The 15,570-nt window shown below is 44.2% G+C and overlaps 1 protein-coding gene across 1 annotated transcript in view; it reads right to left on the bottom strand.

The window, feature by feature from the left end:
• Positions 1-165: 165 nt before the first annotated feature.
• The window catches only part of fgf11a (fibroblast growth factor 11a), a gene marked incomplete at both ends in the record, with an annotated part of 123,513 nt that continues 108,108 nt past the window's right edge, over positions 166-15,570 (bottom strand). The window contains 2 exons of the mRNA XM_084042962.1: positions 166-311; positions 957-1,155. Of these exons, the coding sequence (XP_083899088.1) occupies positions 166-311; positions 957-1,155 (345 nt within the window). The remainder of the gene's footprint in view (positions 312-956; positions 1,156-15,570) is intronic.

Raw genomic sequence — 15,570 nt, 5'->3', positions numbered from 1 at the left:
GCATTGTGGGTACGTGAGTCCTCACAGGACTGGTGTCACTGTCGGCGATTGTGTTAGCCCTAGTGGCGCCATCAAGGTGCCTGCCAGAGCATGCTGGTGCCCAGTGTTCCCCCTGTCCGCCCATTCAACCCCACCCGACCCCCCACCCCACCGAGTCTGTGAGTGCTAGGACGTGGGTGTTGTTTTGGTTTTAGATGGAGGGTCTTTCTTGCCATTCTGGTGTGCGGGAGACTCGCTGGAGGTCTTGGGTGTTTTCCTGGGGGGACTCTGTTCAGCCACGTCATGCAGTGAAGGCTCCCTGTACATGGCCACTGCGGGAGAGGGGCAGACAGAGGTCAGTGACACCCATGTGCTTTTCCACTAAAGCCGGCAACACGTGAGCGGTAATGCTAACAATTTATGCTTTGCGCGACAAGGGTCAAACGGCGCCTCGCACAACGAAAGTGACATCAAGGTGACAAAAATGTGACGCAGAGGACCTTCACAGAGGGTGTTGCGTTGCCTTTGGAAAAATGAAAGGTCGCAGACGCCTTCATAAATTGTCACATACTCTGGACTGGCTGAAAAGGTGAAATAAGCTTTGTTACCATGGAGAAGCAGAAGACTACATTCACTTCCTTGTTTACATTTTGTGGTGACAAAATCTCTCAAACAGTGTGAATGCTAAAAAGTCAGGACATTGTGAGACACGTATTCGCCACTTGTCGCTCAAAGCATAAAGTGACCTTCAGATTGTGCATGATGAGTTTGGATGCATCGTCGTTGTCAGTGTGCTCGTTGATGCTTGGTCACATCATCACAGATGTAAAACAATCAACTATTTTTGTCAAATGTTCGCCCATTTCCATTGAATGTTTTTTTTTTTTTTTTTTTTTTACATACTGCCATGGACCACCTGCAATTATGCTATACCAATAGCGGTCTGCGGACCACTGGTTGATAAACAGTAGTTTTACCTTCAATGAGTTTGGGCAGGAAGTGGGCGGCTCCCTTGGTCTTCTTCACGCGGTTGCCCTTCATGACCTGCCCGTCCCGGTTGATGCCGATGTACCATGCCCGGCCCGACTGCGTCTGGCGGTACAGGATGGACGAGTACGTCACGTAGTAGTTCTCAAACACACACTCCTTGAACTTACACTCCGGCGTAAAGTTGTCCTGGAAGACAGACAGAGAGAGAGACAAACACACAACACGTACCAAGGTTATTTTAATTTACATTTTTCGAAGAATATTGGTTATGGACGAAGACTAATACTAAGGACATTTCCTTTATCATTTTTGTTAATTTTTGTTAGTTTTGTAAACACAAAATACAGTTTATTTTTTGTAACTAAGCTGAGCCATGTGCTCAGCTTAGTTACAAAAGCTGAGCCATGTGCCATGAAGCCTATGAAGCCTATATCTCCTGTTTCTGTAGTGTGAGGTGGCTTGATGTACAAGTATATCCCCCAGCCATGATGTACAAGTACACCCCATGAACATGACACTAGTATGTCGCAGGGACTTACCCCCAATCCAACCTTGATGCTAAGTGCCAAGTTGGAAGGCATTGGGCTCCATTTTTATCGTTATTGGGATGACCCGGCTTGGGAACCGAACCCCGACCTCCCAATCTCAGAGCGGACACTGAGCTTCGACAATTCTAGTTGTTGTTATTTGGTTAGTTTGCATGCATGCGTGCGTTTGCTCATGGACAGACACACACACAGACATACCAGGACTGGGTCAGCAGGGGAAGAATAACAGAATCGTTGCGATGGCCATTTTGTATTCGTTTTTATTATTATTTATATATCTATTCTCCAATTCCACCGTCTCAGCTGGGAATAGAAGGAAATGGGCTCCACATTTCATGGTGACAGGGTTACAGGAGCATCTGTACACAAACATGCTAGCACACACACGCGCACGCGCACGCGCACGCGCACGCACACGCACACACACACACACACACACACACACACACACAAACACACACACACACACACACACACACACACACACACAGTGGTAGCAACAGTAGCATGCACACGAACACAAACTCTCCCACACACAGACTTGCTCACTGATACGCACAAATGATAACGCTCGGGCACGGGCATGGTCGCGCATGGGCATGGTCGCACGCGAGCGTGCACATACACATGCACGCACACACACCTATTTACCACCTGGACAGAGTAGTGTGTGAGCTGGGATGCCATAATTCAGATGGTTCACTTCAACTACAATCAACCGAATCCTTCACCCCTTCACAGTTTAACAGCCTCATTGTTGGCCTTCACCCTGCTTCACACACACACACACACACACACACACACACACACACACACACACACACACACACACCGACACACACACACACACACACACACACACACACACACACACACACACACACACACACACACACACAAACACACACACACACAAACACCCGCACGCGCACGCTCAAACAAATAGAGCTGCTGTGCATCTGACAATATGTCAACATTGGATGTGCACCCCCCTTGTTATCTCTCTCGTCTCGTATCCCCTCCTTCTCCTCCTCCTTCTCCCTCTCTTCATCTCTCCGCTCTCTCTCTCCATCCCTCCGTCATTTTAGTAACCTTGTAGGGGGAACAAACCAATTTGCAGGATTGATTTGGAGCCTTGATGTGACTGGTGAGCAGAAAAGACCTGAATAAGGACTTTACTCTCTCTCTCTCTCTCTCTCTCTCTCTCTCTCTCTCTCCCCCCGTCTCACTCTCTTTTTCTCTCTGCCCCTCTTTGCAGCATCCTTTCCTTAGATCCTTCTCCTCATTTCCCCTGCCTTCCTTTCCTCTCCTCTCTCCCTCAACAGGATTGCAGCCCTCCTAACGTCTGCCTATAGCCATTACACCCCACATACATAAGCTAATTACATTCATTCTGTGCCCTATGCTTTAATTACACATCCATTCACTTAGGCAGCCATTCATTCCCTCGCCCGCCCATTACCTTAGCTCTAACAGCACAGAGGTCTATAGTCTATAGTCCCCCACAAGCCATAATCGCAATCGCTATCATTAAGAATGATTTATACTTCGGCGTATGACCTTGTAAATTGGCTATTTTCTGCGTGCAACAGCGTCATCCGACGGAGCATAAATTAGGCATTAGATGTGTTTGCACTGCGCTATAGAAGTCCCATCTGATCACCAGCCAAGTGCATACAGGATAATTGTATGGGATTCTATCTCCTGCTGGAGCTAACGCCAGACAGAGACCACACTTGCGTCCCGGCCCCAGAGCCCACCCCACCCCTATCACCGCTCAAGTTCATTAATTGTGTAATTAAGTGGATTAAATTGAATCTTCTGTTTGAATAATGGGTAGGGGTGGATGGTGGTGGGAGGGTGTACAGTAAATGTGTGTGTGTGTGTGTGTGTGTGTGTGTGTGTGTGTGTGTGTGTGTGTGTGTGTGTGTGTGTGTGTGTGTGTGTGTGTGTGTGTGTGTGTGTGTGTGTGTGTGTGTGTGTGACGTGTGTGTGACGTGTGTGTGTGTCTATTGAGTTGAGACTCTATCATGTCCGGACCACAGGGGACGCCAACCTTGAGCAAAGCATGGGTCCCCAATTGCTCCTCTCATTTACTGAGCGGTTATCATCCTGAGAGACCACTGGGATCTGTGTGTGTGTGTGTGTGTGTGTGTGTGTGTGTGTGTGTGTGTGTGTGTGTGTGTGTGTGTGTGTGTGTGTGTGTGTGTGTGTGTGTGTGTGTGTGTGTGTGTGTGTGTGTGTGTGCGTGCGTGCGTGCGTGCGAAGGAAGCCACCTGTGGCCATGAGCCATTAACAACAGATTCAACAGGCTGGGTCTCCAAGGAACTTTAACGAATCAAAAGCCAACAGAGACAAGAAATGAAAGATGTGAGAGAGAGAGAGAGAGAGAGAGAGAGAGAGAGAGAGAGAGAGAGAGAGGCAACAGCTGATTGAAGTTCTCCAGACATCTCAATTGCCAAACAAGCATTCTAGGAAGTGCTTTGTCATGCTGTATGCAAAGATGGGTTGTATAGTAGTCACTCTCTGTCCCTAGTGGTAAAGGGGACTTTTCTTCTGAGCCACTTAAACAGAAGTCATTGTGTCCTCTCTTGGTAAAACAAATCGTTGCTGTCGGGCAGAAACATCTTATCGCCATTTTTACTTTTTGTGTTCTTTTTCGTAAATGAATGCCCTACTTGATCATACTACAGCGTCACTCAAAAGTATCCAAAATAGCAGATCTGCAAGCTCAAAAAGCGACACGGAGTGACACATTTTGAGCTTGCAGATTAGATTTTTTTCCTATGTTTTAATTTGAATCCTGAAAAGCAACAGTTTTGGTCCTATGAGGTTTCCACCCGACAGAGACGAAATGGTGTGTCTATGAACGATCTACAAGCTCTTGTGAGCTTGTAGATATGACACTATTGTATGATGAAGTAGGACATTAATTTACAATAAAACATAATAAGTATGGAGGTACAAGGTTTCCGCCTGACATCAACGATATGTATGTTAGACATGTCATTATTATAGGTAAAAGAAATTCCCAATATTTCCAAAGACTTGACTTGAAAAAAGAAGGAAAGAAAATTCCCCAATTCTCCCACATTTTCCAAACTTTTCAAACAAACTTCCAAGAATTTCCAAAATGTAAAACAAAAGTTGCTAAAATAGCCAATCTACAGTATAAGCTCACTGTGTACTATAAGCATTTATCACCCATCAGGGATCAAAGATATCCTCGGAATGGCAGATGCTGACGTTGCACTTTGACGACTCTCAGCAGGGCTACGCAGCTGTTTGTGAGCTTTACTGTTTCCTCTTAGATCGCAATCGATAATCAGGATCAACATTCACAATCACTTTTATTGACCCAGCATATCTGCACATACAGTACTGTACAAAGGGAACTGCTCGAGAATTGTACTGTAAAAAGATGAAGGTAATAGGAATAGGCATTTAGACTGTGTATCTCATTACTGCAACAAACAGGGGGGAATCAAACAAGAATATCAATGCTTTAAAATGGGTTCATGTTAATGAGCTACATCGAAGCAGATCCCAGCTATTCTGTCCCACTGATGTATTACCACGCAGCTTAGCACAACTGCAATAAATTGTTTCTTAGCTTGTTTGTTGTGCAGATATATCAATAGGATTGTTGTATAGGTGTATACTATTGCATACTGTTGTATAATGTTGTTCTGTATTGATGGTGCTTCTTATTGTTTTTCTTGCCAGTACTTTCCTTACTCTGTATTTATCTATCTAATCTATCTATCTATCTATCTATCTATCTATCTATCTATCTATCTATCTATCTATCTATATACACCATTAGTTCCCAACAAAAGTTAAAGACGGGGTGCCGTGATTTTCAGTGATTTTTTACCCCCCTAAAACATGATCATCAGGTATTATGGTAATACTAGGAGGAAGATGTTTTCAAAAAAGTGTACAGATATTGTTAAAATTATGTTTTTATGTGGACACGCCTCCAGTTAATTAAGTATACCTGGTTCTCACCTTAGCACCTCCTCCCCCACCTTAGCACCACCCACCTGTCCTAGTCCCTCCTCCTCCTCATGCCCACACCTGTTGTGTTATGATAATGAGGGGGAGGGTATATTTTTTACTATGTCACTAAAGGGCTGTTTTTCTATTGGCACGTTTGACCCTCAAGGTTTCAGCCTCCAGGTAGAAACTCAAAATAGTCAGAGAAGACATAAAACACAATAAAAACACCACCAGGGGGCTTAATGAAGTTCTATCAACCTCATAGACACATGCCAAAAAGAAAAAGTGCAAAACCATGGCACCACCTCTTTAATATAGCATTAAAATCGGTTGAACCACTTTAACCGTATACATCGGCTAATTGACAATAGCCGATCTACAAGCTCACAACAAAAAAACGAAACATTTTAACAGCACACATCTTGTATGTGGATCCGTGGCACAAAATATTTTCAGATGTGGGTCCGTGGCCAAACACATTGATTTGGGGGTCCTTGACATGAACAATTTTGAGAACCAATGGTCTTCATGATACACTGGTCTACATGATACACACTTCAAATATTGAAAATAGCCGATCTACAAGCTCTCAACGTGTCGCGATGTGGAGCTTGTAGATTTGCTATTTTCAGTACTTCTGTGCGACACTCTTGTGTGATGAAGTAGGGCATTCATTTATGGAGAAAAACACATAAAAACTTGAATTATGCAGATATGAGGTTTCTGCCTGACAGCAACGATTATGTTTCTGATGGTGTCATCAGCATACGTGTTTTTTTCCTCCGGACAGACATCGGTGCTCGAATGCGGTTTTCACCATCTCAGACACACACACACACACACACACACACACACACACACACACACACACACACACACACACACACACACACACACACACACACACACACACACACACACACACACACACACACACACACACACACTGCTCAAGAAAGATCAGTACTTTATATGCATGGATGCGCACGTGTGTACACACGCACACACACACACTGCCACATCAGCTATGGCGCCCATGAGGTTACCGCAGCTCATTAAAGTCTGTTAACAAATGCTGATTGATGTTGAGTCAGCGCCTAGAAATTAACATTGAATTAGGCATAATTCTCACAATATAATCAGTTACATCAGCAGGGACCAATGCAGGAGGGGACCGCGATTTGTCCGATATCTAACCTTCTTCAACACAAACAAGTCTGATGGTCATCATATATTAGATTTGCCCTAGGCCAGTGGGTTCTAAAAGTTGAGTTCAGGGACCCCCAGGGTTCCTTGAGGGGGTTCCAAATAGACCCTTTACAGGTCTGTAACTCTGAGAGTGTACAAATACAACCAAATGGACCCTTATGGGTCCATTTGGTTCCATTTGTACGATGTCAGAGTTATGGGGGTATTTGAAATTAAAAGGTGTGAGAGAACCACTGTCTTAAGCTGTTCCTCTGAAGCATTTTCAAAACCAGATGGACTTTATCTCAAGGCCAGGAGGTTAACGTGTCCCGTCATTGAATATTTTATTTATTTATTAGATCCCATTAGCTTACTGTACTGTTACAGCTGCAGCAGCTACTCTTCCTGGGGTGCCTGGGGATCAAAGCATGCATACGCTTCAGAAGTGTCCAGTGGTGGAGTAGAGTAGCCTACTTACCTCAGTACTTGACTCCAAGTATAGATACTCCTGGTCACTACTCAACTTCAAGTGAAAGTTGCTCTGTCAAATTTATACTTGAATTAATAGAGTACTGGCTTTTAAAATTACTCAAGTAATTAATTGTGAACATATGTGTGGGCTACAGCGCTTCAGACTTAAACGTGTACACTTATGTGCCCTGTATTTATTTAATCTGCTGTAGTTTTAACTCTGAACTGGAAAACAAATCCTCCTTGAATAAAACACAAAATGAGCACAACTGAGCCCAGCACACCTGTCCACACAGGTACTGATCTGTTCTAGACACTGCAGGGCTCTGTCCTGATTTTCATGCTTGCCAAAGTGATTTTGCACCAGAGATTAGTAGATGCATCGACAATTTCTCTTCACCACCTCCGGGTCAAAGAGAAGGATTAGTGAGTAAGTATAGTCCACCTTGAAAAGAGCCGTCACACATCAAACTAAAGACACACCAAAAGAGAACCTTTAACAGCCTGTCATCTCAGCACAATTATACATCAATGAATGCACTTGAAGAGGTAGCAATAATCCGGGGAAAGTGAAGTAAAGGGCAAACATTTTAAATGGTGCATTTACATAGCACCTTCATACAAAGCGCTTAACAATGTGAATCGCATTCACACACATTCACACATCGATGGCGGAGGAAATGATGAAAGGTACCAACCTGCTCGCTGTGGAGCAGTTAGGGGTCCACAGCCTTGCTCAAGGACACTTGGACACTAACCCATGGGGAGCTGGGGATCGAACCGAGGACCTTCTGATATTACCAAGCTACATCCTTAGCCACTGCCGCCCCTATACTCTTGTTACTTTGTATAGCTGCCACATAATTGTACTTTTTTTTAAAGAACATTCTAAAATCAGAAGGTGTACATTCAACTAAAGTAGATCAGTATTATACTGAACTACTTTTGGGAAGTCACCAAATTACAGAGTAGCCTACAGTTATGCTGTTGTGACACAATCGTGAGGAGATTCTATTTCAGTTTTGAACCCATTTTCTATGAGACAGATTTGTCATAAAGAGAAGATGCTCAGCACTTTGGAGAGCAGCTCTGAACTGGAGAGGGACTGGCTGGTTGGATGTATTCATATTGAACTGGAGAGGGACTGGCTGGTTGGATGTATTCATATTGAACTGGAGAGGGACTGGCTGGTTGGATGTATTCATATTGAACTGGAGAGGGACTGGCTGGTTGGATGTATTCATATTGAAATGGTTATAGTCAGGATGCTGCAGTGGCCTTTGGGGGGGGTCATTCTCTTACCCACTTAACCCATTAAGACCTGAGGCCGATTCTACAAATGCCTTCTAAACCAGTAGTTCTTTCAAGATTTCAAGACATTTAAATCGAGTAACAGTACTTGTAATTGAGTTGAGGACAATTCTGGTATCTCTTTCCCAGTGCTTCTCAAACTTTTTCATGCCAAGGACCCCCTATTTGATATGTGTTTGGCTGCGGACCTCCAACTGAAGAGGTTTTGTGCCAGGGACCCCCAGAAGAGAAGATTAGTTCAAAAATCTTCCTAACTAGCTATTTTTGAATAGCCAACATGTAAATGGATTAAACTATTGGGATGCTGTATTAACACATTTTTGCTGGGGACCCCCTGGAACCCCTCCAAGGACCCCTGGGGGTCCCCGGATCTCACTTTGAGAACCACTGCTCTTTCCATCCATGGCAACGATCCTCAACGTTGAGATGCAAATCTGCCTGTGGCCAGCAGGGGCTGCTCAAAACACATATGCAGGGGCAACAACACTCATGTCACTCTTAACTGGAACTGTAGAGTGGCTCATATAATACTCTGCTCTCCCAAAAGGCCCTCTTTTAGAGGGATAAGAGAAAAAGAAAGAGAAAAAAGGCATAAATCCATGCAGGGATTTTATTCTTTACACCCCCCCCCCCACACCCCTCCTGTTTTGTACCCAAAATCCATCTTCTGCATTTCAGGCAAATTTGGCTGAAATGTCCTGTCATGCTGCATTACATAACTTATGAAGAGAAGAGGGATGAGAGACACAGAGGGGAAGAGAGGGAGAGAGAGAGAGAGAGAGAGAGAGAGAGAGAGAGAGAGAGAGAGAGAGAGAGAGAGAGAGGAGAGGGAGAGGGAGAGGGAGAGAATAGGAAAATGGAAGGGTGAGCTGTGAAAAACGAGAGAGTAAGAAATGTAAGGAAGGACAAGAAGAAATGTGGAGATCAGAACAGAGAGACGCAGGCAGACACACAGATGCACGTTGCATGTCAAATTGAGTCAGGATCAATGACGGCCCGCCTATGCTTGACTGTTTAAAGCCTGATGTGTACAGCCTCGCACTGCAACCGAACAAAGCAGATCTACAAGCTCATAACCCGTTACGCGCTGCAACGCGTCGTGAGCTTGTAGATCTCCTATGTTCTGTGCAGAACACCAGCGTGCAACTGTAAGTATAAATGAGGCTTTTTTAGACAAAGGACCCGTCAGGTTGTGACAGTGCACTACAACAACACCAAATGAGAAGATATTTAGAGGAGACAGGAGCCTGTGTGTTTGTGTGTATGAGTGCGTGCCTGCCTGCGTGCGTGTGTGTGTGTGTGTGTGTGCGAGTGTGTGTGTTTGTGTGTGAGTGTGCAGTCACTCATGCGTGTCTATAGTTGTGACAGACAGACATGACTGATCCCTCGTACATCAGTGGGAGGCCACCCGGTGCCAGTTGACACACACACACACACACACACACACACACACACACACACACACACACACACACACACACACACACACACACACACACACACACACACACACACACACACACACACACACACACACTGACCAGGAGTGACGGATGGGCTGGTCTCAGCTCTCATCACTCACTCCCACAGAGGGAGGAGGAGGGTGGGAGAGAGTGAGGAGGTGGAGGGATGGAGAGGCAGGATGGAGGGAGAGAAAGAGAGAGAGAGAGGGAGGGGGGGGGCTAAAATAGAACAGAGAAACAGACAAGAGAGAGAGTAAAGATTAACAGTGGTTCTCAAACCTTTTAATTACTAGGACCCCCATAACTCTGAGAGCGTACAAATGGAAATGGACCCGTAAGGGTCCATTTGGTTCCATTTGTACGCCGTCAGAGTTACAGACCTGTAAGGGTCCATTTAGAACCCCCTCAAGGAACCCTGAGGGTCTCTGGACCTTGCTGGAAAGTGATGGGAGGATTACTTTTATTATGCATCCCATTCCCACTACAGATTACTGACACATAAAGTCACTCATGAGAGGATTACTTTCATTGTGTAATCCCACTACAGATTACTGACACATTATCACGTACTGTAAAGTCACTGATGAAAGGATTACTTTTTAATATTTATCCTACTATAGATTACTGAGACAAAGTCAGTGATGGAACAATTACTTCCTGATATGTATTCCACTACAGATAACTGAATGCATGCTCCAAAATGTAATCAGTAACATTATTAGTTAGATTAGATTAATCAAGGTACATGATCTAAATACTTCAGATTTATTTTAGAAGATTTTGTTTTAAATGAATCTCTCAGCAGCACCACTGCCTTAAACATGTAGTGTTGTTGTTAGTAGGAATACACACAGAAGCACCCGGGAGGAAGTGGACTAAGAAAGGGGAGGAGCCAAACCGAGTTTCTGTCTCTACACAAAAAAGGAGGTGGTGCCCCCAGAGTTTTTTTTTTTAACCGAATGGGTTCTCAGATTGGTTTTAAATGAATGTGAGATAGGCCTATCTGACATTTACTGTAACAAAATCTTTTGTTTTGTTTTGTTTTTACTTTCATTTCATTCCCAGAAGAAGACCTTTCCAGGTCAAAACATTGGCTTTCATTTACATAAATCCTACATCGTTGCTACGAGTGTGCAGCCTTTTCTTTACTTTTATTATTAATGTTTTGTTTTTACTTTTAAATGTAAATTTTACATTCAAGTGTATTTAGTGCAGATGTGACACGTGCATGGACATCATTTATTTACTTATAGGGAAAGCTTGCTACAGTAACCTACAATACATTCTTCTCTTTTGACATGCAGGCTGATAGTGAATATTTCCACCACAAATCATTCCTGGGTATCACCCTACATTACACTGACAAATGATGAATGCAATCTCCCACAGCAGTGAGCACGGCCCCTTCGATCCCATCAATAATAAGGAAAAAACAATAGTTTAAAAAAAAAAGTAACCATAAACTGAATGTCCTCTATTCAAATGGTCATTTTAATGCAATGCCGTTACGCAGTTACTTTGTATTTTAACCACTTAACCACTTTAACGCCAGCATCAATATTGTGGGGAAAGCTTTCGCAGAAAATAGCAGATTGACAAGCTCACAACGCGTCATACTGCGACTAGTTGTGAGCTTGTCAATCTGCTATTTTCTGCAAAAACAGAAAACAGAAAGTACTCTAGTATAGAGCCCTGAGGGACTCAACCATATGGGGTTTAAGTGGTTAAACCCTCTATTCTTAGTAAAATGGACCTGAGTTACAACTTACAACTGTACCTTTTCCATCTACACCAAATGTCTTCGCCAAAAAAAACCCGCCCAAAACAGATTAGCCTTAAGATCTGCTATTTTTGGCGAACGTTCCCCACAGAATATAGACATGCTGCTGAGGTTCAGGTGGTTAAATACATAACATGTGTTCTGTTACTCCTCACACCTGGCCACGGAACACAAGATAACACACACGCACGTACACACACACACACACACACACACACACACACACACACACACACACACACACACACACACACACACACACACACACACACACACACACACACACACACACACACACACACACACACACACACACACACACACACTTCCATAATCTCATTTCCCCTTTGACACCTATAAGACATCATTCAGACCCTTGTATATCGTCGCTGTCGGGCAAAAACCTCTTATCTCCATATTTACTTAAACTTTTCAGACATTTTTTCCGCCCTACTTCATCACACTACAGCGTCACACAAACGCAACAAAAGTAGCAGATCCGCAAGCTCGAAACGTGCCGCTTCGTGCCACGTCGTTTCGAGCCAGCGGGTCTGCTACTTTCGACATTTTCGAATTTGAATCCTGAAAAGTAACAGTATTGGACATATGAGGTTTCCACCTGACAGAGACGGTATCTAAGCTCACACAGGACCAGCCCATAGCAGTTTAACCATTGAGCCTCCTGCGCAGTCAGCTGGACAATTGATTTCATGTAAGACCTCTGTGAGAAGTCAATAGGTATTAGGGTGGGGGGGGTGGGAGGGGTGGGGAGGGGACCCTGGATTAGGCTTTGATTGGACACGCTAACGCGCGGACGCGGTCGAGCGTGACGACGTTAGAGCGGCTTATACGAGCTGCGATTGGCCAACCATCACAGGTAATCCTCAAGAGTCTGTGTCTTATCGACCCTCTCCTAGAGGACGAACGTATTTCACACTGATGATAAGGCACACGTGTGTGTGTGTGTGTGTGTGTGTGTGTGTGTGTGTGTGTGTGTGTGTGTGTGTGTGTGTGTGTGTGTGTGTGTGTGTGTGTGAGTGGACCCGCAGTACAGTACAGTACAGTACAGTACAGTACAGTACAGTACAGTACAGTACAGCAGTGGTTTTCAAACCTTTTCATGTCAAGGACCCCCAAAATGATATGTATTTGGCTGCAGACCCCCATCTCAAATATATTTTGTGCCAGGGATTTTACAAAAATAGCCAAAGTATAAAATAATGGTTAAAGTTGTTAAAACAAGACCAGGAGACCTGGTTCTGCCAGACCCGGAATAAGTACTAAGATCAGAGCACTACGTCACGGCTAAGCCGGACTTCACATGACGTGTCAGCCTGTGTCTATGCCCATGTATGGACGAAAGGGGGACAGACTTTTATGGCTGGGGCCTAAGGACAAAGGGGGCATGCCCATGTATGGAGAAAACATGTACAAAACATGCCCATGTATGGACGAAAGGGGGACAGACCTTTATGGCTGGGGCTGAAGGACAAAGGGGGCATGCCCATGTATGGAGAAAACAGGTACAAAGCCTCATGTAAGCCAGACCCCCTGGGTCTGGCAACAAGGGAACCAGGAGACCTGGTACTGCCAGACCCCTAGTGGTTGAAATCTGAATGGCCGGACTTCGCATGACGTGTCATGCGAAGTCACGTCATGCAAGGTCCCTTCTATGCCCATGTATGGACGAAAGGGGGACAAAAGATGGACAGACATTTATGCCCATGTATGGACGAAATAGGGACAAAGCCTCATGTAGGCCGACCCTCTGGGTCTGGCAATGATTGTGACGCTATATTAACTAATTTAGCTGGGGACCCCCTGGTACCCCCCAAGGACCCCTGGGGATCCCCGGACCCCACTTTGAGAACCAATGTAGTAAATTACAGTTTAGTGTCAAGGACCCCCCATATGTATTTGGCTGCAGACCCCCCATCTGAAAAGGTTTTGTACCAGGGACCCCCGGAAGAGAAGACTTACTGTATGTAAATAGAAAATCAAAACATTTTCAATATTTTTCTAATATTCTCAAAAATAGCAGATGTTCAACATCTCAGTGCTCAGATTTAAGACAGACAACAAAATGCAATTGGAGCCGAGTTCACTCCATTGACGCCTGCAACCATGAAAAGTCACCTGTCCACATGTTGCAGGTTGTGGTTTAAACAAATCCTCAGAAAAATCATCTCTGTTCAAAACTGTGTACATGTTGATCCCCCCCCCCCCCCCCCCCACACACACACAAACACCCCTATAAAGGATCTTCACAGTACCTTTTTCTTTGCTCTGTCTTTGCCCTTGTTTAGTATTCCCCAGCCATGAATTATGCATGTGGTTTGATCCTCCAGAATTTGGCTAGTCCAAGAGCATTCAGACCGAATGCACCAAGACGAAAAACAACAAGCCAGTCACTTCTTCTTGCATGCAGGTGTCGGGTTACGGCGCTTGTTTTGTTTACACGTCACACAATGGGCCCTGCATACTTGCTAGTTTATTTACTGAGGCTTTGATTGGCATTCGACGTGTGATGTTGCACCTCGTCTAAGTTGTGTGCCCTGCATCAAACCTGTTTTCAGTGAGTACTACTCTGAAAACTCCACAATGAGAGCTTCCCTGCCCATAGACATTTAAAGACCTATTTATTTTCTCTGGCCTTTGATTACCATTGAGCCATGGCACCCTATGATCTTGCTCTATTGCTGTGTGTAATGTTTTGCTTCTTTTTGTTTATTTTATTTTGTATTATACTCTGTTTATTGCTGTATTTTATTTTGCTCTCTTGATGTTTTGATCTGTAAAGCACTTTGGTTAACCTTGGTCATTTTAAATGTGCTTTATAAATACACGTTTAGTTGCAACTCAATTGAGTTGAGAAAAACAGATTTTTGTTGTAAAACTTTATATTGGACATATAAAACATTTTGGACATACTGTATTGGACATATTGGACATAATAAAGTACAAGAAATTGCCAGGATTTTCACAGGTACGCTTTCAAAAACACATTAAAATGACAAAACAAAAACAATTGTGTCCGTGGGGTGGAAACCTCATTATGTCCAATTACTTTTCAGGATTCAAATTCAAAAATAGCAAAAGTAGCAGATCTATAAGCTCAAAAGGCATTGCTTCACTCCGCGTTTCGAGCTGTGGATCTGTTACTTTTGATGCTTTTGTGTGACACTGTATGATCAAGTACGGAATTAATTTACGAAAAAACACAAAAAGTCAGAATATGGAGATAAGAGGTTTCTGCCCGACAGCAACCATACTGTATATATATTTTGGGGGGGAGTGGGTCTTTAATACTCAAAAGGGATGTCTTACAGCACAGATGTTGTACCCCCTACCCACCCATCACAGCTGGAGAGCAGAACTTGATGCAGCATTTAATGCTAATCTTGGGAGACACAGCTAGCATTTGACCAGAAGCCCCTGAGTCTAGTCTTCCCTGCTGTCTGATGTCTCTATCCAAGTCTCACATGTCTCATCAAAAGGAAGGCGTTGTGAATTATCCCTGCAAGGTCAGCCTTTTTACAGGCAATTTACTAACGGGGGAGCTTTTAGTCACCGCAGGCTAACAGCGTGTACAGTTATCCGTGGTCACGTATTATTGTCTCTCTCCTGTACCCCTTGCAATTTTCCTTCTGTAGCTCTCTCACTCTCGACTTTATCTGAATGAAACACACCAAACAGAGCATCAACATAGCAGCTCAGGAGGTAGAGTGTCCGTCGTGGCCGATTTGATCGATCGCGGGTCGATCAAGGCTATGATAAAAGAAGGTATAGGGTCAGTCCACGGGCCAGTCAGGAGCCATTGACGTGCACGGGAGGCAAT

Source organism: Gymnoscopelus microlampas (assembly GCF_963454915.1).
Source record: "Gymnoscopelus microlampas genome assembly, chromosome: 19".
NCBI classification, from domain to species: Eukaryota; Metazoa; Chordata; class Actinopteri; order Myctophiformes; family Myctophidae; genus Gymnoscopelus; species Gymnoscopelus microlampas.
The sequence above is the reverse complement of the archived record's forward strand: the minus strand, read 5'-3'. Positions and strand labels throughout refer to the sequence as shown.